Below are 23,120 nucleotides of genomic sequence, written 5' to 3'. Positions count from 1 at the left end.
TCAAAGACTTGTAATGCTTTGGTTGATACATTTTTTCAGCTTTCATGCGAAGCATTCACTCATTTTCTTCATGAAAGTAAACTTCCAAAGGATTTAAATGAAAACTTCGTGGCCAGGTGAAAACTCGGAATGATTGCCGGCAGATTTAGTTTAAACTATGAAACATTCTCCTGAAGAGAAAGAATAGCTTGATTAAGAACTTGATAAATAATTTGTGTAAGAACGTAAGCAAGAACTTGATGAGAACTTATGTAAGAACTGGATAAGAACATGAAACTTATATATTCAACCTTAAAAAGGATGGTGAAGAGCTAAAAACTTAAGTACAAGTAGCTCAGTAGGTGACTTCAACTGAAAAAATAAACCGAAAGCATAGACAGACCCTGCAGCAGGCAAAAAAACTTGCCAAAAATAACAGAGGAATGGGAGAGGTGAAAAGAGAAAGCTCGAGCGGAAACTTATGTGGAAACCCAAATGACATTGTTGTGTCTGATCATTGTAGGAAGGATGGTGAAAAGAAGTTTGAAACATCATCATCATTCACACTCAATCAGATACTTTTAGTGGCAAGTACAGTTTTTCCACTGGCTGGATTCTAATGAAAATCCTTGCTCTGAGTCTCCGCCTGAACAGGTGAAAGGTATAATTCGTATTCCTGTCAGTCAGAGACCGACCGTGGGAATAAGACCAGTTGATTTAAAATTCTTATCTTAAATAAAATAACAATTTAGCTAAATACTACACGTGTAAAATCACAAAATGAATGCACATTTAAACTACTTGCCAGATAGACGTGTATTTAGGTATAAAGATGTGCAGATGTGCAGATGTGATTCGACTGAAAATAAATTATTAATACAAATATCTAAGTACAAATATAATCGCCTCCGTTGGGAAGATGTTTGTTTACTAAACAAAAAAGAATTATCAGCCTTAGCTAGCTGTTTTATGGAAAATACTTTCCGGAGGGCAGATATGTTCGTGAACCTACAGAAGCCAGCCACTGTGGAATGAGTTTCATTAAGATAGAAAATAAATCTGTGTTCTAAAGATCGTGGTACGCGAAAAAATTAACGCTACATTAATGATCTGCTGGATGAATCTGACTTTTTTATGTCACCAGCCGAGTAGGTTAATAAATTTAATCTGATGTGTACCTTCTTCTTTCTAGTTTCATAGAAAGTTCCGTAAACGGTTACCTGCGGTCAAATCTCAAAGTATAGAGAGATTATTTGAAACAGTAAGGGGTGGCTAGTTTCGCCCATGACACCCTACGAAAATCATACCACTTCCTTTCATAAAACAATTGGAAAATTGAGACCTTATTCTACAGGTTAAGGAATTCAGATACACTGTAATATGTAAGCATTAATTAATTCAGATTACATATAATTTTCTACCAGGTTTAAAGCCTCAACTCAACTATACTGTCCGTGTATTTTCGGTGGCATCTATGTATTCCAATCCATAATTTTATTACATTGATGTATTGATTCATTCATCTTCTAAGAAACTAAAAGGACCAAAAAATAGAAAAAAAAATTACTTAGATTTCTTTGATTAACTGGGCAATGGCAATATAGAAAAATGAAAAACCTAGAAAATCCGGCCTGTAAGGATCAAATACTTTGGAATAAATGAAATCATCTGCAATATGTTTTTTCTTTTGCATACATGTATAACACCTTCACAACTGTCTCCAGATTATCCCTCAGGCCCTAGTGATATTTAATTTCAAATTGATTAAAACTGGATTGGCGTTACCGTTTTTTCCTTGGGACAGTTAGCCTAATATCTATTGTAATCAGCTGTAAGTGAATACCATAATTGAATCCAATCGCCTTCAGCCTCCTTGTAAAGGTCTTTCCTTCATACATAACAGGAAAACACGGCAAAAGCCCTGTCGATCACCGATCAAATAATAAACAACTATTCACCAAACCGGAGATGGCTAATGACCGCCTCAATGACCGAGCATGAGGGCCGTACTAAGGAATATTGTGCTAGAATTGATTCCTCTAACACTCGTTTGTGGTTTGGTTGATCCTTCTTTATTTACTTTCCTTCTCAAGTTGTTACAATGGGGACTAGCTTCAATAAATCAGGGAAAACTAGAGTCTCCGCTTATAAAGGTGTCACTGCGGATGACATTTCTAAGCCGTCAATCTTCTTGTGTCGTCATCGTACCATCTCAACTAGCGAATCACGCTTGACTACGCATTATAGTTCCCACATACTGAGTAAGCACCTTAGGGTTGTCTACGCAGTTACAAAATCAATTTCTTCCCTAATTTTCATATCTTTACGGTTGAGATCGGCCAGAACAGAAACGAGATCGACAATATAAAAATTACAAATAACCTTGGTGTAGAGTATTATTTATATATATTATATTTATATCTTAAGAGAAAATCACCTTTAAAGATTGTTACATAACAACATCTTGGTCACAAGAGTTAAAGAAGAAAGGCGCTCACAAGTACCGCCCCCAAATTGCTTCTTGTTGCGAAACAGGAGGGGCATCACCTGTTTACCTCTGGGAACCCGAAGGTGTCGAACGCGACCTATTACCAGGGAGATTTACTCTTCCTGGACTAACAAATTAACTTATTTAAGAACATGGCTTATCACGAGTTCCATATCAACCTCACGATCACAACGAAGAAAACGTGATTAAACTCACTAGGAGAGCGTGGCCAACTCACAAGAAGAACGTGATCAAACTCGACCTTTAAGATAAGACCACCAAGAAGGAGTACGAAGTAATCAACCTGCCCTTTTTAACTCGTGAATTGCGCGTATGCGCAAGAGCGAGTTATAGATACGATGTGGGGAATGGCATTCGCTCGCTCGCTCGCTCGATTGGTCGATTCCTGTAAACTTTTTGTAGATTTTAGGCTTTTGAGTGCATTTTATAGTTTTTGGCGAGCAATAAACAGACGAAATGGCGACCTTTGTTGCTAAGAATAGTGGTGGGGTGAAAAAGAAGCCAATGATAATCTTAAAAGAGTTTTTTTTTTCGTTTTAGTTTCAACAAGCGGCGCCAGCGACTGGCAGGCATGCAAGGATTCACACTGAAATAACAGAACAACCTTCGTTTTTCATAAAATTGTAATTTACAGTCCTTGAACTTGAAAACAATCCGAAGATTCATTGAAAATATCACTTACTGCGAAGCGCTCGGAGTTTACAGATGTTCAAAAGCTTTTTCTGTTATAGCGTGAGATTGAGGACAAAATTGATCATTACGTTTCGTCGCGTGTGTTTTTCCTGTGAGAAGCAACAAAAGATGCCGGCGACTGACGAAATAACAAGTTAACACGAAAATCAGATAACACCTAAACAAACAATTTTAGCTACCGATTTTCAGTGAATTTTTAAAGAACAATTTTCTTTTAAGTTTCAAGACAATTTGAAGATTCAACATACAAACAACGTACTAAAATGCGAAAGTTACACACCACAAAATTGATAAATAGGCCTGAAATGAAATTCTATCTTGTTATTGATCATACGTTGCCTAGCACGTGACCTAAATCTACCCAGGCGGAGATCCAAAATGACGGTGGCAGGCTTGGCTTAATTTTATCAGTCAAAACTCGTTCCCGTTTGTCTCATTTGATAAAGAGGGAATCGTTAATGTTTTCATTAAGACAGTATTGCCTTGATTTTCTAATATTTACAACGAAAGACAGTAAATTTCACTTTTCACCCACATTTACTTCCAACCTTTTCTTTTGAACCAGAAACAAAAATGATAGACGTTTAAAACACATGACATCATCCACCTTGTCAAATGTAATAGCATGATCATTTCAATTGTAATGCCTTCTTATCCCAACGTTACTTTGTTTCTTTGCTACATTAGCGAACACTGAACTACTGCTAGTACTCTAGATATGACAATCAACCACAAAATTCCCTAAACCAGATAACATTAAACATAATCTAAAAAATCATGTGTCAATTCACGAGTTTGCTCACAGAGCACTTTGATTATAATTTACATTAAGTGACTTAGAATAAGATAACATTTCCATTCCTTTTCTTTCCAACACCATTACAGGAAACCCTTACGATATTGTAGATTAACTATAATTGTAATTTTATCGTTTAACAATTGGCCGAAGTAGCAGTACGGACCGAGCGCAACGAAGTCCTTACAGAAACGACCGAGGACCAATATACCCCCGTACGGCTCGAGCAAGCAAGGTTGAAACGTATACCACAATTCAAACTACCTCACATTGATCAGGAGTTTTTCCTCTACCAGATTCAAGTGTCAAACCTTTTCTATGGCAATGGTTGAACGAAGCTCAATTTTTTTTTCGATATCTGCTCCGACTAGTCCTGATAGTCGTGGCTTTGCGAAAAATAAAATAAAAATAGACTTTAATGGCTATCACAATTACATCTGGACCTAGTTGTTTATGTTTTGGGCTAAAAGGAGGGAAAAAAAGACTATTATAATTGATTATACAATGTAAAAAATATCATGAGCAGTCAAGTTGGTGAAAAGTTAAAAATAGCTAGTTGGAAAAAAATTACGCCAAAAAGTTATCTTAAAACGTCCTTGTAAAGTGTTCGCAACTTTAATTAATGTTTAGGAATCTCTTGATTAAATGTTTCTTAAACTTCCTTTCATTTGTTATGTTCTTAAGATGACACCCGCATGAAATGTTCGGAGACCCGCCTTTCACCGGCATTTCGCTACAGCCAAAGTATTATTTAAAGAAGATCGCGCATTATAACTTTAGGTATTTTTTGCAAAAATTCTATAATTTGTGAAATAGTCCAGACAATCCCCGATTTTAGGTGGTCGTTAGGGGGTTACCCCAAACCGAGCAGCTGTATTCAAAGATAGGCTTCACGAGTGTACTGAATATTCCGCATTGGAGGTTGAGGTAACCCTTGGCTCTTTTAAGTAAATAAATTCTGGAGTTCAGCTTCCCAATTAAGTATTCTATGTACTTATGCCAGCCGAGGTGATTGTCGATCTTGACACCAAGAGTGTTTCATCGGATTGGCTTCTTCTACGTGGTTGCTATTTAAGAAAAGAATGAAGGTTGGCTGATTCATATGTTTCAGTTTCTGTGGTGTGGCGATGAGTAAGTGGTTTGTTTTGTTTGTGTTAAGAACCATTTGATTTGATGAAAAACAAGTGCCAGCTTTGTTTAGACTGTTTTTCAAATTGTGTTGGATAACGTTGCATCATTGGCATGTACTTCGACGTCCGAAGCTGATAAGCACACAGGCAGATCATTAATGTAAAGTGAAAATAGTACGGGGAGCCAAAATTGATCCTTGTGGGACGCCTTGTGCTAACATAAGTGAGTCAGATAATACTGCAGAAATGGCGCAAGTCTGAGTACGATCGCGCAAGCAAGACTTGAACCACCTCAAGGTTCGTTGGCTGGCATGTTATTTAACAACCTTAGATACCAAAATGGGTGAAAAGCTTTGCTAAGTTCCAAAAGTACCCCGCCCATCGAACTTGCTGTTGTCCTTAGCTTTTAGCCAGTTGTCTGTGAGGCTCAACAGAGCTGCCAGTTTCATAGGAGTGCTTTGGACGATAGGCGGACTGCTTGCTATATAGGCCTTTGTTTGTCAGGTTTTAGGTAGGATGAAGCGACATGTCTTTCAAGAGGTTCAGGGATTATTGGTAGGACCGAGATAGGCTTATGGTTACTCTTATCGTTAGGCGAGTCTTTCTTGTAAACAGATGTTAACCTGGCTTTTTTTAATTATTCGGAAATGCAGCTATGTTGATACTGGTGTTGTAGATATTGGCTAAGCTTTGGGATATCACTGGTAGTGCCAGTTTTATAATGTTAATTCCAAAACCATCTAGGCCTGCAGCTTTGTTTCCCCCTATACGCTTTATATTCTCTTCTACTTGTCTAGTGGTCGTGAGAGGGATATTAAATTTCGTAGGATCATCAATGCCGGCTTTGATAAAGTCTGAAAGTCTCGCATCTATGTCTGCTTGAATCTTTTCGTCCACTGGAGCAGCAGAATTTACAGAAAGCTGTGTGTTGGTGAAATGATTGTTGAAGGCATTTACTGAGGAAAGTGGTCTGTTATTTGTTGGCCATCCATTTCGATGTAGGAAGGTGACCAAGGAATCAGCTGTGTTGGTGCTGCTTTTTTTTTTAGTGTTTTCTAAAGTTTTTTGGGTTGTTCATGTTTTTCATAATTACGTTTCTCATGTGACTTAGCATTAGCGATCATTTTAACAGCTCGGACTGCTTATACGTAACGCTCGCAAGGATATTTGTTTTGCCAGTTTATCTCTGGCTCGAAGGCTCCATGATAATGCCATTCACCCAAGGTGGCAACTTTTTCCTTTTCACTCTTTTCTCAACAATAGGTGTGTGTTGGGTCAATTCCCATGTGTCCAGCTTGTCATCAACATTTTCGAATATATCGAGCAGCGACCAAGGAGCATTGTTTAGATCGTAAACAGATCTATCTTTGTCAAGATTCTTGAAGCTCTGGTATTTAACGGTGTCATTATGCGATTTGGGTGACTTGGGGACGCGAGCCTTATGTACGAAGCAGATCGGATAATAGTCACTTAGTCCATCTATCGGGACAAGGGTTTCGATGATTCGTTCAGGATGCGTAACAAAGACATGATCTAGCAGCGCAGCCGAACACCGAGTAACCCTTGTGGGAGTCCCGGAATATTTTAGATAGCCCACAGGACCCATTTTTGTTTGACGTTGGGTTGTAGGATGACTCGTCTAGTATTCTTTCGGTATGTGTCCGTCTTATATAAACTATAGTCTGTAGTGAGTTGCCATCACGGCTAATCAGGCAGTCCAGAAAAGGTAGTTTCCTTTTTTCTTCGACTTCTCTGGCTAACTGGATATGGGTGTTTTGTTCGTTAAGTCGGAGTTGGTGTATGCGTCGTTTGTATGTAACCTTTTAAATGGATACGCCTTCAATTTTAAATTTAGTTGGCAAAAGAGACAACACTTTTCACAAGAAGCCAAAATATCTTAGGGAAGGTTCAAGCCTAAATAGAAGAAAATAAAATTTTTACTTTATTCTTGCTAAGAGCAAAGTAAAAAAATTGCTGTCAGAAGTGGGATTCGAACCCACGCCTACAAGAGTAGACTGCGACCTGAACGCAGCGCCTTAGACCGCTCGGCCATCCTGACCGCCTTGACATTTACTTGGCAATTAAAAATATTTAAATCTTTTAAAATAAATTACTGCACTGCAATTCAAACTGTCAGCGGTTGTTTTACAGGATGCAAAATGGAGAATCGGCTCTGAAACGATTAGTTTTGTAAGTATTATAGCGAGATGGACCAGTTATTACTGGACGCAAAACGCTTAGCATGTCGTCTTCGTGAGCATAATGGCTCAGCGGATGCACTCATTAGTCAAGCAAATGGTCTTCACTGTAAATTGGATGCAATGAAGCAGGTAGAATTGTCAAATTGAACTTTCCATATCATTATCTAGCAAAACAAATTAAGAACTTGTAGTCATCAAGCTGCAATGTAAATTAGCCCTAACAGTTATATACGTTGTGGTTACTTTTAGTTAGTCTTGCAGAAGGTAAACAGTAACTAAGCTATGACAAATTTCGCCTTAAAATTCGAGACCTTCGCTACGATTCACCACAAACTATAGCATTAGTTATTGAGGGGGTTAAGGAGCAGTTCGGTTACAATGAGTTAGTTTTCACAACCGCCAAATTTGGTGGACATTCACCCAGAACATTTTAAAAAATATTTTGGTCGTAATAAGTAAGCATTGCTACATGTATATTCTAGTCGGTGATCATCTCAGTGAGAAACACCACAAAAGAAGTCATCGAAAATAAGTCCTGAATATCAATTCAGGTTTAAATTCTTTTTAAATCTAGGATCTTACCTTGTTCATAGCTGGTTTACCTTAGTTTGGTTGCTCATTGTGTAGGCTGATGAGTGTTCCATTTTGTGTTTCAGTACCATGACTTGGTCAGTGATCTAAATGAAGTGGCAAATCGCAGGCCACGCAGCACACTTATCTTGGGCAGTCAAGAAGAAAATGCCCGTATAAGGGAATTGCAACAAGAAAATATCGAGCTTCAGACATCAGTAGCAGAATATCAGTCAGCTTTGGAGCTTATCATGGCAAAGTACAGGGATCAGGTTAGTGTCTTAAACAGCATTTCCTTTTGTAGATTGGGGGACCTCAGATGGTTTTCCTAAAGCCTCTAATTACACTTTTTGAAGCCTAGGTGAGTGATGTGAAAGGTAGACAGTACTCTTGGAGTACAATGTATCGATAAAGACACTATTGGCTATTGTATCCCAAACATATGTCATTTCATATGTGCAAACTCTACAAGATTATACCCGAGTCTCTCAGTCTTAGGAGCAGAGTGACTGTGCCAAGTTCTAATACAATCAGCCAAGTCCCTTTGTTAAAATCAACTTTGAATATCCTTCCTTTGAAAAAAGGAGAAATCATTGAACCTTGTTGTATACCCCCTTTAGGCATTTGAACTATTGAGTAATGGTTAAATCAAATTCCTGGCTCCCAGGCCAAAATTTGCTTTCAAATGCATGCTTCATGCCAGGTTTCATTACTTGTTGAGTTGGCTATCTTCGAGTTCGCTATATGTTTGCTACTAACATGCCAAATTTGCAGCCTCTGATAATTCAGTTTTAATTTCTCTTTTAACCATAAACCACAAGCAATATCTGTAATTTATACTCCCAACAACCATTTTTTTAGTAGCCAGGTCAGTTAAACTGATCATATGCAAATTGCCTTTTAGTTTGCTCTCAACCATCTTGTTAATATTCAGGAATGTTGTAAGGTTGCATTTTGCAAGTAAACCTCATTGTAGGGTGTAATATGTATTGGCAAAGTCAACAAAACTGTCAGCTCTTTTATCAGAAATGTCCCACAGTAAAAAGACGTCATCAAGAAATCTATTCCAGACCAAAGGTTAGAGGGGCTAGCAATTAACGGTCATTTTTCTAGGTCTACCATAAAATGGCAGAGAAGGCAACTGGTGTCTTATTTCCCACAGCAACACCAAGTGTTTGTATGAAGAATCTTTCATTGAACTTGAAAGAATTTGCTTTGAGTATGAGCAGCAAAAGTTCCCATAAATCATTTGTGGGAATTGGTAAATTATGCTTATAGTGATCTTCGTATTACGGCAAACATAGTCAATCCCTTCTGTCTGAGGGATGTTTGTGTAGAGGGAGCTCACATCCAGAGTGGCGTGTTTCCAATAAAGGGGATGAAATCGGTAGTGCCTTTTAGATATGGCTCCTGTTTTTGTATGATTGGTTGTAATAGAGAGTCAATGAGGTTTCAATATTTCTTTAAGTTAAGAAGGATTTAGGATTTTATATGATAATAATTGTAATCAAAGTAAGATTTTAGGTGATGAGTATAATCAATGTTGCATAACAAGCTTTTCAAGTGCTGTGTGTAGTAGCCTAGATTTGGTACCCCTAGATTCAATTTGTTTACGTTACTCTGAGTAGAAATCTTTTAAGTGTGCATATAGACTCTGAAATATATAGTTTAATAAAATAAAGAAAGTACTGTAAAATTAATAATTTTGACTATTCTTTACTGGTTTTGTGCTTTCTCTCTCTTGTTAATGCCACTGTTCCATTGTGAGCAATGCTTGGGCCTGATGATAACCACGATAATATGCTAAAACATGGCACCCATTTCAGCTTGAGTAAGGCAGATTTCTTTAAATCAAGATGTTGATTCTAAAAGATCATGGAAGTAGAATGATAGAATGGCAGGATGAACTAAGTAGCGAATTTGGCATGTAAGTAGTAAACATGTAGCAAACTCGAACATAGTGTACTTGACAAGTAGCAAAACTGGCTGTTACCAAATGCCCCACTAATTTTATAGAACTTAGCTAAGTCAAAGCAGGCAATCTGAAGTAGGCAAGATGGGCCCATTTTGCCGGCTCAGGTAGCCTATCAGAACACTGGATGCATTTCATATTGCCTACAAGCACTGCCAGCAATGTAAGAAACAAAGATATGTTGATGTTGAAGTTTATTTTATCATTTATTATATCTCCATTTTCCTCAATTTTCATTATAATTGTGCATTAATATTTATGAAGAAAGAAAACCACATGAAGTTTTTGTTTATTTTGCCCAAAGGTTTCTCAACTTATCAAAGCAAATAGACTTGATGCCAGTTGCATGAAACTGAACAATTACAAGGTAGTGTACAATATACCTTTCCATTTACGGGGTGTAAAAGGGTCAAATATTAACTTTTTGAAGGGTGGATGACAAGTGATGAACAAAGGCTTTTTTTCAGCTTCAAGATGGAACAGTTTGGTTCACCGGAGTTTTTCTTAACTATTCAGGGAAGGTGGAAAAAGTGAGATTTCACATATTTCTCTGAGCTTCAAATATATTCCAGTCATGAACAATTATTAGAACAAGTATTAGCATTTCATCCAATCCCAAGATACTTAATCATCTCATTCTTTAATTTGCTTCTAGCCTCAACTCTAGACCATACACTATTTAGCTTGACAATTGGGCACAACAAGTTAGTGATCCAGCACTTTTTACCACCAGCATTCCTGGATGACCTATTTTCATAGTTGTATTTTACTGTTATTTGAGCATATGTATTTGTCTTTCTCTTTCAGGAATTACAGGCCAAGACAGAGCAAATATGTGAAATGGCTGCTGTTATGGCACAAGCAATCTACATAGATGATGAAGCTATTCAACAGGAGCAAGAAAAAATGGCTTCTATTGAGTCAGAAAACAGAGGCCTGAGAGAATTGTTAAAGATTAGTGGAATACCATATCCTGAAACAACAGGAAATGAAGAGAAAGCTTTGCCTGATGGCCAGCCAGACGGTCAGGAAACTTCTGCAGATTGATTTATTTTTTATTGTATTGTTGGCTGTGATCTAGGCTTTCAGGTGTTGTAAAAACATATTTAGATTTCCCTTGATTGAAAATACAGATGCACATGTAATATGCAGACTGTGAAAATACAATGAAAGAAAGTAATGGAGTGAAATCTTAGTCTCATGGAGAAGGTAATCATGGAAAAAACTTATTTTTTTTATTTTCTTATGTGATATTATTCCGAAGGTTGAATAATTATTCCCACAATTTATCTCATATACAGGAATATTCCACATAATTTGAGTATATTAAAGTAGACTTTAAAGAACAGAATTAGTGTAGTTTAGTCCCATCCCAGGTCAGTGTCTTGGTTCTGACCTCTTCATAGGCCATGGTAACTAGAAAAGTACTGTTTTTTGAGCTGGGGTTAAACTTTGCACCAGGGTTTTAGCGCAGACATTTCCAGAGGAGACAGGCTTTGCACCAAACGTTATGTTGAGCCGGGCATATTGTTTCACGTACCCGAAGTGAACTAAATTAAAGCGGATCGAATGAGAGAAGTTTTTAGAACATGTTAAATTCGAATGCTGTTATCCAGGATGACATACGGTCCCGAACCGAGCAAGCAGCAACCCGATTAAATCAGTTGTGAGTAACGAAAGAAGTCGATAAGAATAGTAAGTCGTCCAAATTAGCATAATTCAGCTCGGCTTACCCCCGACAAACGACCGGTTTATGCAATCACCAAGCACCTGATGACAAATTAAGGGATGTATGGCTAGCTTTAGGTCTGCCTACTTACCATTGCCTGTCTTAGGATGATGTCTGGCGTCAATCACTTAAAGAAACTGGATGAAAAGTGGTCGAGATCACTTCAGTGATCCATCATGGACCACGAGAACTAATCATGTCGATGGCGCTCGTTGATCAAAAATTACCTGATCGTCTGTAAGGTGCCTCTTCCATCAAATCATGAATTCGCGTTCATCAAAGTAAAGACGATGTTTTCAAGTAGTTTTTATTTCATGGATTAGGTGTAAATGAAAAGAGATGTAAGAAATTTAAAACCATGGTAATTATTTCCTCTCTCGGCGGCCAAAACACTAATTTGAAACGAAAATGGATATAAGATATAATTACATGCCAAATAATAATTTTCTCTACGACTGGCCTTTAGGTGATTGTGGAACAGTTTAACTTTAACTAACAGCCAGACCAAGTGGTTTGTTAAGTTCATTGTGTTCTTATGAGAACTACTTAACTGTGAACTGTGATTTACTATTCCTTTAAATTCAATCAATCTTTAAAATTGACTCGTGTCTTTACTCCGAATCGCGCCCCCCCCCCCTCCATCCCCCTCCACCTCAATCAGCGACGATAGCATTCAGTCTAGTTTGCCTCAAAACTCATGTACGAATGAGATGAGGTGGTTGAAGTCCAGGGCGCTCCATTAAAGAATCAGTGTAACCGGCTGACATGTAAGCTGGGTAAAAGAATGATCTCGTCGCCATGCAGAAAATTAGTTTTTCCGGTCTCAACAACATTACTGAGACAGTTACATCAGCGTGAGTCATTATCAAATGGCAGGCTAATAGCTAATAGCTCCTAAACAACACGATCTCATGAAGTTATTGCTTCGTTTCTGGCACAGTTTTCGAAGTTCCGTCACAGAGTCTTAATTATTTTCCAAATCTATTCTCGAAATTTTCTTGTATTGGAGAGTGAACGAAGCCACGAAAATCATGCAAGCCATTCAATATTGGCTGAGTCGCCCTTTTCGTTGTTTAGTTGATGGCTCAAGTTAAAGAATGAATCAGTAATCGTGTCAATCTCACTCACCAAGATCAATTAGGGAAAGTGTGACCTCAGCATTCATAAATACCCGCCCACTTTATTTGAACATCTGAACAGCGATATACAGTGACACTTCATACTAAATAAACTAAAGCCTTTTAGCTGCGTTCGTAGGTAAATCAGTCAGTAAAAAGGTCTAACCATTCTGTTGTTCTTAGCCGGCTGAAGATGTATCGCATTTTCCTAATTTCTATCCCACTGCTGATGCCTTGGTGGACTCCAGCCTGGGGCATATCACTTTCCCCTGCAAACTGGACACAAGAAGAGTATGATCGCCTGGAAAGAATGTCGCTCAACCGCTATGAGCGACCGAAGCCATTGGCAGTTAGTGAGGGTAGAGGGATTGTGGCTGGGACAACTGAACCTTTCGCCGTGCACTCGGGAATGGACGCGCTCAGGAAGGGTGGGAATGCTATGGATGCTTGTTTGGCAACTGCCCTTGCAGGTATAATAAACGCTTCATGAAAATCCTGGTGGACTTGGTGGGGCATCTTAGGCGAAGAGCCCTTGGGTGAGGAGCTCAATTCAGCCCTCACGTGATTGAGGTTTGACGGGAAAAATCACTTCATTGGCATGAATAACCTTTTCCACAGCATTGCAGGCTTTTTTCATTTAGTGCAGAATTGCGGCAGCTGATAAAATAACTTAGTAGTTAAAGAATTAGCATAAATTATAAAAAACACTCATCACGCTTGTAAATTTATGACCGTGACATCAACAGTTTCATCGCAAATTTCTTATTACTCTTTGTGTTTTGACTCTGTTTATCTGCGCACTGACCTAATACGTAATTATACCAAATTATTTCAAGGCAATGTTAGGACACTGCTGTAGTCGCCCATGTTGTTAATCAAAAAAAAATAAAATAAGGAAGAACGAATGACTTTACGATTGATGGAAATACTCAGGTCACAGTTCGGGACGTTTATGAGATATCCTTACTTATAAACTACGTTTTGCTTTCCCAGAGGTCACGCTGGCGACTGGTTCGTATGTTTCATATGCTGGTGTCACGCAAATTCTCTATTACGAGAAGTCATCTAATAAGGTGTACAGTATCAATGGCGGCTGGAATACCCCACTGAAAGGAGACCCGTCCCAGATCCCCAAAGTTCACACTCCAGAAGCCAATGGTGCGTCTGTTCTCGTCCCAGGTTTCATTGCGGGTGTAGCTGACGCTGCAGCCAAATTTGCAAAGTTCCCTCTCAGTACTTTGTTCGAGCCCGCGTTGTATTTCGCTGAAAACGGATTTAAGCTGTCCACTGGGATGGCTTCCGCCATCAAAATATACTACAACGACATTACATTGTTGCGAACAAGTGAAGGTATGAAGTGGTATTTGTAAGCTCTACCTAGGATATCGAAAGGCGCGGAGATTAATATACCTCTCAGCTCTAAATGCTTGAGAGCGAGGAGGTCTTTGTAAAGACATTTGTGCAAGTTTAAAGTAATGGAAGTGAGAAACTGAGTGAGTGTAAATAGTCTTAGTTTGAATGAATAAAGCTGGGTGGTGTGGAATTTTGGAAATCTAAAAATGTGGAAGTATGTAATGAGGAAGTGCGAAAGTTTAGAGGGTTTGAAGTTTGGAAGGGAGTCTGGAAAGTGGGTAATATTAACGGTGAGGTTTCGGAAATGTGGGAGTAAAAGTGTGGAGGTCTGGAAGAATTGGTCCATCCAACTCATGTATTAAACTTTCTTAGAGATAACGTTGAATTTATCAGGTAGAAAATGCCGTAAAAAATACTGATGCAAACGATCGACTGAAAAATGCGTAGCTGACATAGAGATGAAATACTGTTAGAAAGGTAAAACAGAACTCAACAAAAATTAACAGAAAGATAGATAGATTTAACAGAAGGGCACAATAAAACCTACGACAAAGATGAAAAAGAAGTAAACATCCTCAATAATTGAATTTCTTTAGGTGAAAAGATTTTTACCAATCCTGAGACTGGGAAGCCATACGCCTTTAACGAACTTTTCAAACAACCAGAAGTAGCCGAATTTATACGAAGTGTGTCTGAGAATCCAAAGGAGTTCTTCTACAATGGAACGTGGGCCGAGCAGATGACGTCTCTGATTAAAGAGACTAAGGGATTTATTGCCCTAAATGATATGCACCGCTATCAAACGCAATGGGAAGAGCCCTTCAATACGTCGTATCACGAATACAATGTGTGTACGTCTGGAAATGACTGGGGCGGAATTGAACTAATTGAAAAGCTGAATCTAATGGAAATGGCAGAAATCGGCCAGAAACCTGGGTCCAGTTACATCACAAATGCGACCGAATTTTTCCGACTCGCCTCGATCTCTCGCTTTAGTTTCTTTGTTTCTGCTTTCTTGCACTCAAACCCTTCTGGCTTATCGATCTTGAAAGAGAACTTTGACCTTGATTTCTCCAATCGCCTCTCGAAAGGGTCTGCAGAAGCCATTTGGGAGAGGATCGGTTCTCCTGAAAAGATGAGAGACGTCAATACCATAATTAAAAGACTGCTTGGTGGAGAGGAGAACATAAGAGACTTTATACATGGCTCAGATTCTATAGTCGCAGCCGACAAGGATGGCAATGTTTGTTCCATGATTCACACTATCAACAGTGAAATGTGGGGAACAGGTCTTTTTGTGCAGGGAATTGCTTTACCGCATTCAGCTGCGATATTTAAGTCCTTCGTCAAGCAGACAACTCCCGGGGGAAGGCTTCCAGCGGGCCTTCAACCTGCTATAGCATTCAAGGGTGGCGAGGCAACCGGAAGCCAGCGGCCAGTCATGGCACTGTCTGTTGTGGGAGAATCGTATCCCGTTGTGGTTCCACAGTACTTTACCAACCTCTTGGATAGCGGTATGAATCCTAAAGAAGCCATGGAGTCCCCTACTTTTCTTTTGCCGAGCTTCTCAGATTTTTTCCAGGCGGTTCCTATAGAAGAGTTCTCAGTTGCCAACAACGTGTTACAGGAAGTACGTAAGATGGGACAAAACGTGACCGAGCTGGAATATATGAAGGCGTTTGGACCAATAGGATTAGGAGTGGCGCTCACGATAGATGACAATGGGGTTATGTTTGGGTGCACTCACCCCCTGAGGAGAGGATTGGCAGAGGGCGTTTAAACTCGAATAAAGTCTTTTTCTCCTATAGACTAACACTGCAGTTAAGAAACATTTTGTGTGTGACTTTACGCCGAGATAAAACGAGGAGTCTAGACAAGAAGGGTGAACTAATTTGAGTTGAAAGGGTACCAGCGTGGCTCTTAAGTACTAATTCAAGCTAAAACACGATGAAAGAGTCCGTGGCAGTCTGTTTCAGCGCATTACTTTGCCGCGACCGGCAACAGTTATTAGTTTTTGCCTCCCTACCCGTCGACTGTTTTTCTCGTTTATTCAGGAATGTAGGTGATAATTTCAAAAAATAAAAATGTCAGGATAACACATATGATTAAAAAGAGATAAAATATGACACGACTGAGATCATCTCCGCAAGAATGATATCGCAATTTTTGTACGGTCTCAAAATAAAAGTATATCCGACAGTCAACGGTTAAAAATAAGCGTTTGGGGGGGTAGACAGTTAAATTTCTCTGACCATCATTGTCTGAAAAAAAATCACCTCAAGAGGTCGCTCAAGAAGGTCCCAGAACTGCGACACAGATCGCCGACAACGTCGTGGACTCTGAGCTGATATCATTGACAACAATCACGTTCATGTTTGTGGGCCTTCTCTAAGACTAGTACACTTTTTCTTTGAGATAAACTTTATTGTTATAATAACATCTAGTTTGTCAGGAAAGCTCGACTAGATAAATCAGAAAAAAACATGTTTCTTTTGAAAATCGAGATCCTCTCGTCGTAATGGCAAAGAACATCTGACAAAGAGATTTCATGCTGCCATTTCAGTCAGATATCAAAAAGGAAAAAATGGATTTGCTTTGAATCTTGCATTGTAAAATTGCCAGCCGCACGCTCAATGTTTCGATTTCAGCCGTAAGTTTTCGGCACTTTACGGAATGCGAGTCTTGCGAGGAGAAACAGCACAGCTATTATCCTCTTATAAAATTCAACATCAGTCTCTGTTTTGAAGACGATGAAAATCTTTACAGCTCGAGATTAGCCCTAAAAAGAATGCTATGTGCAACTATTTTCGATACAGATCCATGTATCAACTTTTCAATTTAGATATACACTTAAAAACACAACGTTTAATTGGCCTTAATCAGGTGAGTTGTTCTGTTCCATATTCTAGAACTGAGCTGTAAAAATAGCTACAAATAGAAGCAAAACAGTAACAGCAATATTGAATTGTGACCAAGAAGCAGCACTCTCGACAATGACTTCCTTTAGCACCTTGCCAACGTTCACACTTGGATCAATCAGCACGTGTCTCTTAAACTTCGGGATGCGAAACACGAATTTCTTCTCATTGTCATCTGACTCAAATTTGGGAAATCCTTGTGGCATAGCAGTGTACTCATCATCGTCAATTATGACCTTAGAAAAGGGAAGACAGATTAGAAATCGATTTAAAAGAAATTAATAACTGAGTAACTGTTATTCTTATCTAAGCTTATATAAGCTTATAATATGAAAACGCCTAAGACTTACTACAAGGAAATTGTTAATAATTACTCTTATATCACTTTCTTTTTGGCTTAACATTCCGAAAATGGTGAGCGCTCATAAAACATTAGAGTATAAGTCCTGTCGGATGCAAGAAAGAAGTATATTCAGTTGATCGTTTTATTATCCGGAATATCTACGCCTCCAATGACATCACATCGAATTAGGCATAGAAGGAAATGTTTTCTCACTGAGGCAATAAATTGACTGGGGTGTGAAGTTCTTTACCAACTTAAGTTAAACTTAAGTTAATTTGAAATAAATCGATTCGTGATTTACATTGTTCTTAGTCGTCGAGGGGAAAAGAAAGTTTGCAATTAACGGCAAAGTTGAAACGTAAATCGCTTGGTGAAGCCTACACTTCGAGGCGAAATGTGATCACTTGAGTCGGTCTCACCCGTCAACTAAGATCATATGTTGATACTAACTTAGCCCCCTTCCCCAAACCAATGTTATATTATCACAGGAATCAAAGCTCGTCGGCATAGGGGGAAAGGGAGTAAAAAAGAGGGTATAAGCGATAAAATTGGTTGGCTATCTCAGAATATTGCCATTTCGTTGATTGACTAATTGTAGTTCAAAATTCTCATGTCAGAAAAAATCAGCCAAGATGAGTCGTTTTAATCTCTTGAAATACATTTATGTCTAAGTTTGCTTGACCTACCCCTTTATTTAGCAGCATTTCCGAGTCTCCACCAACGTCGTATATGATAGGGCAGTCATCATCGTCATCGTCATCTTCATCTTCATCCTTATCATCGTCATCGTCATCATCATCGTCATCTTTAGAGTTGCAGATTTTTTTTTTGCGGTCATCCTCGTTCACCTCTTTCGGAGATCCCTTGCTCTTTATTTTAAGGCTAAGATCGAGATATTTTCCTACTTTGCCCTCACTGCAGTCTCCAGGTGAATCGTCTTTATCACAGAAATCCCAGTTACTGATCTGTTTATATTAGACACATATGAGCAATTTATCATAACCACTTCATTTTTTTATCATTTTCTTTTTCACTGATACTCGTTGAAGGAATACATATCTCTCTAGGAAGTTATTATAGCTAAACGGATACACGCACATACACACACCCTAACACAACGACTGAAATCACAAGCTGGGGATGATATGTAAAAGCAATAGATCCACTTAAAGCTGGAAATAATTACGATAGAGGTTTAAACTTCCATTGCTTATCAAATTTGTTTCAGATCTTAGTCTTACCATCTCTAGCTCTATGGTTTCTCCTGCACTGATAAATTACAGATTTTCCTACCGTAAAACAATAGTTCAGAAAATTTAAATTATAGAAATGGTAAAAAATGGCCACGTTGATAGAACCATAAGTTTTATTATAACAGAAATCATACGCAGCTCTGTTACTCACCTTAATATTGAACTTGACAGTTCCACTTTGTACGGCAAAAGTCTCATTACCAAATTTGACACTCCCAGGTTCATGAAACAAGTACACTATGATTTCAAGTGAAGCCTTATGATCATCAAAATAAGTTGACAAGTTCACAGTAGTGACGCGGATTCCATTGAGCGTAGACTTCTTATTTACTTTCCCAAAAGTGAACTTCACATCATCAAAGGAATCCACGGAATGTTTGTCATCGACATCATTGTCATCTGCATCTTTTTCTTCGATTTCATCGAGTTCAAAAGTTAACAAGTTTTCGTTGTTGTCGTTAAAATCTTCGTCATCGCCATCATCATCATCATCGTCATCATCTTCATCATCTTTATCATCGTCTGTGTCATCTTTACCGTCGGACCCGTCCTTATCATCTCGACTATCTTTGCCGTCTCTATTATCTTTGTCGTCCTTGCTGTCCGAGTCATCCTTGTCGTCTTTGTCTGTGCCATCTCTGTCGTCTTTGTCTGTGCCATCTCTGTCGTCTTTGTCATCATTATCCTTGTCATCTTTATCATCATCGTCGTCTTTTTCATTTCGTACAACCATTATTTTTCCTGACCGACCAAGTATTCTGGCCGACACGTTACTGCCACGAATTGTTATCTTTTCATCATTATCGTCATGTTTGTTCCCTCCTTCGTCAGCAAAACACATGATCAGGAACAAAGCTGTGGAGAATAAAAGGTTTCCACCGCCAAAAATATTTTAGAAGACAATGATAAGCAAAGTAATTATTACAGTTGGAGGTACACTGAACAGCAACCCTCCATCAGACATATCTGAAGTTTGATTAAACCTTGGAAAAAAAAAGGTTCCTTGAAATAAGGCTATATGCAAATGAAACACCTACCTAGTTTTGCAAACTTAACCCATTAAGTCTCATTTGTATGACGTGTGTAATGTGAACAAAGCTTGCTGCCGTATGCAAATTAGTATTTGATCTTGTCCGAAAGGCGAAACTGAAATACGCGCAGTACGTCATCCGCGTGCGATGACATTCCTAAGAATCTTTTCAAAACTCAGAATATGTTAGCGACTATGCACGCGTTAAGTTCCTGTCTATTTTCCATCCTCTGGCCTTGCATCACCTGATAATGTATCGACTGAAGACTCATATGAATTGCTATCCTTCTAAGTCTGTCAATATTTTCTATTTCTCTGAGTCTTTGATTGCCGCAAATTATACGAAGCCGAGAGGAAAATACGACTTAATGACGGAAATATGATATTCTAATACATAAAAGTCGACCATATTTCGACTGGCGAAATGTTAAAGTCCTTCAAAGGTTACCACGGGAACTCTTATGATCAGAGCCCAGTAACTCATGTAATCCTGGGAAAAGTAATTGTTGTCACGAAACGAACAGTAAATACATGTACCCCTTAAAACTGTGTTGACGTTGAGACCTCAGAAATGGATACCAAGACAGACGATGCCATCACTGTCTGTGAAGTAAGGCATATTTTAAGCAGATGATGATATCGTTTCAGTCCTCCTAGCCTTAGATTAAGATATTACTAAATCTGTTTATAATAAAATGTTGGCCACAAGAGGTAAGTCAAATGACTCCTAATATTGATCATTAAGGACTTAAAACGCCAGCGTTGATAAAGGCCACAACAGGAGCAAAATATGTTCAGTGTTTTCTTCGAGGATAAAGCCTGAATGCCTGATTTATTCAAAATATCATTTAATGTCATTAAAGAAATCAGCAATAGATACCAATTAGCGACGGGTGTAACTGCGAAAAACTTAGAAGTATATATACAGATCATTAAAGCTAAAAGACATTAGGAATTGAAATCACTTTAAATAAGTGAGAAAAAAAAACCAACTGTTTGAAACAGCAGGACATTTGCCACGAAGTAGCAACTTTACAATCATTGAGGTAGACCTGAGCCAACAACAACAAAATTAAAGAGAAAAAATTACTAAATTGGGAAAATCAAACCGTGATTGAAAAGTGTTGTTACTGAATTACAATTATCTTCTATTTCTGGACCGAATCACTTTTTCCGCGTCACATTGATGACTTTGAAATAGCAGGGAGGTCTAGCACGATCTTTACAGCAAACGGCAAACATGAACTTCTCACCGTCTACTTTCAGCCGTGTGTAAACTTAAGTGAGACAATTTCAATCAATTATGTGACAGTTGGTATCTCGAGTCCAGTTTTACTGTTTAAGTAAACGTCGTCAGTTGTTAACTTCGCTAAACAAGTGGCGATTTGACGTTGAAATGTAATCATTGTCCTTGAATACAAGAGTTCTCTACCCCAGCTACTGAAGTAGTTTATAAAACAAAAAGGATACCCTTCGAAAAAGACTCTTAGATCAGTGTGCGTATGTGTACTGCATGGTTCTGAGACTGTCATAGTTCACTTACCAAAGGAGAGAAGAAGAAACCCGCCGCGAAAACGCTGAGTGAAGATCATTATTGTCCTACGATGTGAGTTCATGAAGTGACGGAGCTACTGGTACACACCTTATATAGCACCAGATAGAAATAATTAATTACATTTGATAATACACAATTAGAACCGATATTAGATATATGTGATCTTTTTTAGGCTTAACAGTATTAATTTGTTCGATGTATTTATGAATCGAAGTTTGTTGTTTTCGTCGCTAAGCAATTTCAAGAGAAAAACTTCCTCCTTATTGTGGTTATTTCGACCCCCAATTTAGAAATTCATTCCATGCAACATATTCTCTCGAATATTACCTTTACTCTCAATGACTTTTGTTGAGATAAAAACTGACTTTCCAGAAATAAGCTTAAACATGACTTGATCGGTTGTGTAAAGAATGCAATTCATTATAACTTGAGCAAAAAAGTATTTCTGTGTATGGTTAATTCATTGTAGTTTACTGCTGTTGTTTTTTTTTAGGTATTTTTTGCCCATTTTGTGCAATGACAATTTTGATGAACAACAAAAGGTTGCCAAGGGTCTGTTTGGCTCATGTAATCGGACGAAAACACCACGATTAAAATCCTTTTCTCGCGTAGATAAATTCAGGAATTTTTTTTATTTACGTAAACCAGGGAATAAACGTAAAGTGTTCTATAAGAGCGGTGAAAGTGGTACAGATCCTTATCAAAGAAAATTCAATTACGTTCAACCCAGACTTTCTCTCAATCGCATGGCAAAAAGTACAGTGATACTGTTCGTGTTTTCACAAAGCCGATATACATGCTTCCTGAGTAAGGACCCACGGTTAGTCACAGTCAAGAGAGGCTAATCCTCTCTTGGCACAGTTTATCGGGAAAAGGGGAAAATAGGAAACAAGCTTTTCCTGTGATGTTTTTAACTCTAAGGATAACTGAAATTTTCATTTTACAACCAAGTTAATGTTATTTAGAATTATCAAACGTTTCGTTATGAAAGATGTTTAGGTTGTCATAGTTATTCTCACAAGACTAACACAGCGTGATAATTTTAAGAGGCATTGTTAACATCAGTCGTAGAGTAAGGGCAGAGATACTAAGGACACTATGGCTTGGGAGAAAAAATAAGTTGATGACCGCGGGGTTCATATGGATATGAGTTGCTCAGCTCATGGTTTCGTAATTAGCATGGCTCCATTGCTCAAATTACTGAGGATCCACCTTAAAAAAAGATTACATCGTGGTAGTGAGTGACTAAGTTTGTTCCCAGATTAAATTTGTTCTAATTTTAAGATTAATGGCGATGTTTTATTCAGTTTCCTTTTAAGGCTGCCAGTATATTGAGTACTCAATCGCTTTACACTTATTTTCTCTTCACAGGTGGTTTGCATGGCCTCGGACGAGTAAAAAATCAAAGCTGTTTTCTCACGGGTTGCTACAGTGACATTTGATTTGTATTCGCTAAGTTATCATGCTAGTTGTCAGGTTTTCGACGAATTATCAGGAGGTACAACCCTGTACAACCTTTGAAATAAGTAAATAATTTTGCATTATCAGCAAAATCATAAGAAAGACTGAAATGCAGTATTCTTGTGATGAGTGTTTCAAAAAGATCGTTTCACGGCGAGTCTGCTATACGTCTTTCGATATGGGGCAAATATCAAAAAAGGTTTAAAAATTTCAGGACAGCTTGTACTTCGGCCTTTTTTGGAAAAAAACAGTACCCAGAATTTCAAATATAGTGTTGTCAGTTATTTCTATTCATCCCAATATTAACAATCCGTTCCACTATTTTTCTCCCGTTTCCATTGAGTCCACGTTGTTGTCAAACTGACTGTAAATAAGGCACTGAGCTGCCAGGATAGAATAATAAACCAATTATATTCTTATGTTGTAACAACTGAGTATATTAAAATCAGTCCATTGTCATAGAAGAAGAGTCGAAGTTGTTATACTGGCTGGGTGTGATAAAAATATCTA

At 38.3% G+C, this 23,120-nt stretch overlaps 3 protein-coding genes and 1 non-coding gene across 6 annotated transcripts; 2 read left to right on the top strand and 2 right to left on the bottom strand.

Annotated features, from left to right (window-relative positions):
• Positions 1-7,082: 7,082 nt before the first annotated feature.
• Trnal-cag (transfer RNA leucine (anticodon CAG)) lies at positions 7,083-7,166 on the bottom strand. The gene has a single exon. It is a non-coding gene; the product is annotated as a tRNA-Leu (tRNA).
• A 73-nt stretch (positions 7,167-7,239) lies between these two features.
• Positions 7,240-11,428, top strand: LOC113667632 (FGFR1 oncogene partner 2 homolog). Of its 2 annotated transcripts, XM_089184945.1 has the most exons (5): positions 7,243-7,437; positions 7,965-8,150; positions 10,155-10,217; positions 10,318-10,380; positions 10,658-11,428. In XM_089184945.1, the coding sequence occupies exons 1-5, from the start codon at positions 7,315-7,317 to the stop codon at positions 10,895-10,897; spliced, it is 675 nt and encodes a 224-aa protein (XP_089041071.1). In that variant the 5' UTR covers positions 7,243-7,314; the 3' UTR covers positions 10,898-11,428. The 2 variants fall into 2 exon arrangements, with proteins under 2 accessions (XP_027039282.2, XP_089041071.1); XM_027183481.2 differs by lacking the exon at positions 10,318-10,380 and having other exon boundaries at positions 7,240-7,437.
• A 518-nt stretch (positions 11,429-11,946) lies between these two features.
• On the top strand, positions 11,947-16,162 carry LOC149038880 (uncharacterized). Of its 2 annotated transcripts, XM_089184943.1 has the most exons (4): positions 11,947-12,090; positions 12,881-13,167; positions 13,691-14,047; positions 14,647-16,162. In XM_089184943.1, the coding sequence occupies exons 2-4, from the start codon at positions 12,891-12,893 to the stop codon at positions 15,828-15,830; spliced, it is 1,818 nt and encodes a 605-aa protein (XP_089041069.1). In that variant the 5' UTR covers positions 11,947-12,090; positions 12,881-12,890; the 3' UTR covers positions 15,831-16,162. The 2 variants fall into 2 exon arrangements, with proteins under 2 accessions (XP_089041069.1, XP_089041068.1); XM_089184942.1 differs by lacking the exon at positions 11,947-12,090 and having other exon boundaries at positions 12,742-13,167.
• Positions 16,163-16,453: 291 nt separating this feature from the next.
• Positions 16,454-21,325, bottom strand: LOC149038879 (skeletal aspartic acid-rich protein 2-like). The gene is made up of 4 exons (XM_089184944.1): positions 21,138-21,325; positions 18,716-19,419; positions 17,998-18,276; positions 16,454-17,204 (listed from the first exon to the last, which is right to left on the bottom strand). The coding sequence occupies exons 1-4, from the start codon at positions 21,208-21,210 to the stop codon at positions 16,956-16,958; spliced, it is 1,305 nt and encodes a 434-aa protein (XP_089041070.1). The 5' UTR covers positions 21,211-21,325; the 3' UTR covers positions 16,454-16,955.
• Between the last annotated feature and the right edge of the window lie 1,795 nt (positions 21,326-23,120).

The sequence above is a fragment of the Pocillopora damicornis genome, chromosome 10 (assembly GCF_964200805.1).
Source record: "Pocillopora damicornis chromosome 10, jaPocDami1.2, whole genome shotgun sequence".
Classification (NCBI taxonomy): domain Eukaryota; kingdom Metazoa; phylum Cnidaria; class Anthozoa; order Scleractinia; family Pocilloporidae; genus Pocillopora; species Pocillopora damicornis.
This window is presented reverse-complemented; position numbering and strand designations above follow the sequence as displayed.

Excerpts from the sequence above, each read along its gene's own strand:
- LOC113667632 (XM_089184945.1), top strand. The coding sequence starts at position 7,315 with ATGGACCAGTTATTACTGGACGCAAAACGCTTAGCATGTCGTCTTCGT. Across the intron at positions 8,151-10,154 it reads TGGCAAAGTACAGGGATCAG|GTTTCTCAACTTATCAAAGC; the intron begins GTTAGTGTCTTA and ends TTTTGCCCAAAG. Across the intron at positions 10,381-10,657 it reads ATTCAGGGAAGGTGGAAAAA|GAATTACAGGCCAAGACAGA; the intron begins GTGAGATTTCAC and ends TTTCTCTTTCAG.
- LOC149038880 (XM_089184943.1), top strand. The coding sequence starts at position 12,891 with ATGTATCGCATTTTCCTAATTTCTATCCCACTGCTGATGCCTTGGTGG. Across the intron at positions 13,168-13,690 it reads TTTGGCAACTGCCCTTGCAG|AGGTCACGCTGGCGACTGGT; the intron begins GTATAATAAACG and ends TTGCTTTCCCAG. Across the intron at positions 14,048-14,646 it reads ATTGTTGCGAACAAGTGAAG|GTGAAAAGATTTTTACCAAT; the intron begins GTATGAAGTGGT and ends GAATTTCTTTAG.
- LOC149038879 (XM_089184944.1), bottom strand. The coding sequence starts at position 21,210 with ATGAACTCACATCGTAGGACAATAATGATCTTCACTCAGCGTTTTCGC. Across the intron at positions 19,420-21,137 it reads GTTTCTTCTTCTCTCCTTTG|CTTTGTTCCTGATCATGTGT; the intron begins GTAAGTGAACTA and ends TATTCTCCACAG. Across the intron at positions 18,277-18,715 it reads CTGTCAAGTTCAATATTAAG|ATCAGTAACTGGGATTTCTG; the intron begins GTGAGTAACAGA and ends TAATATAAACAG.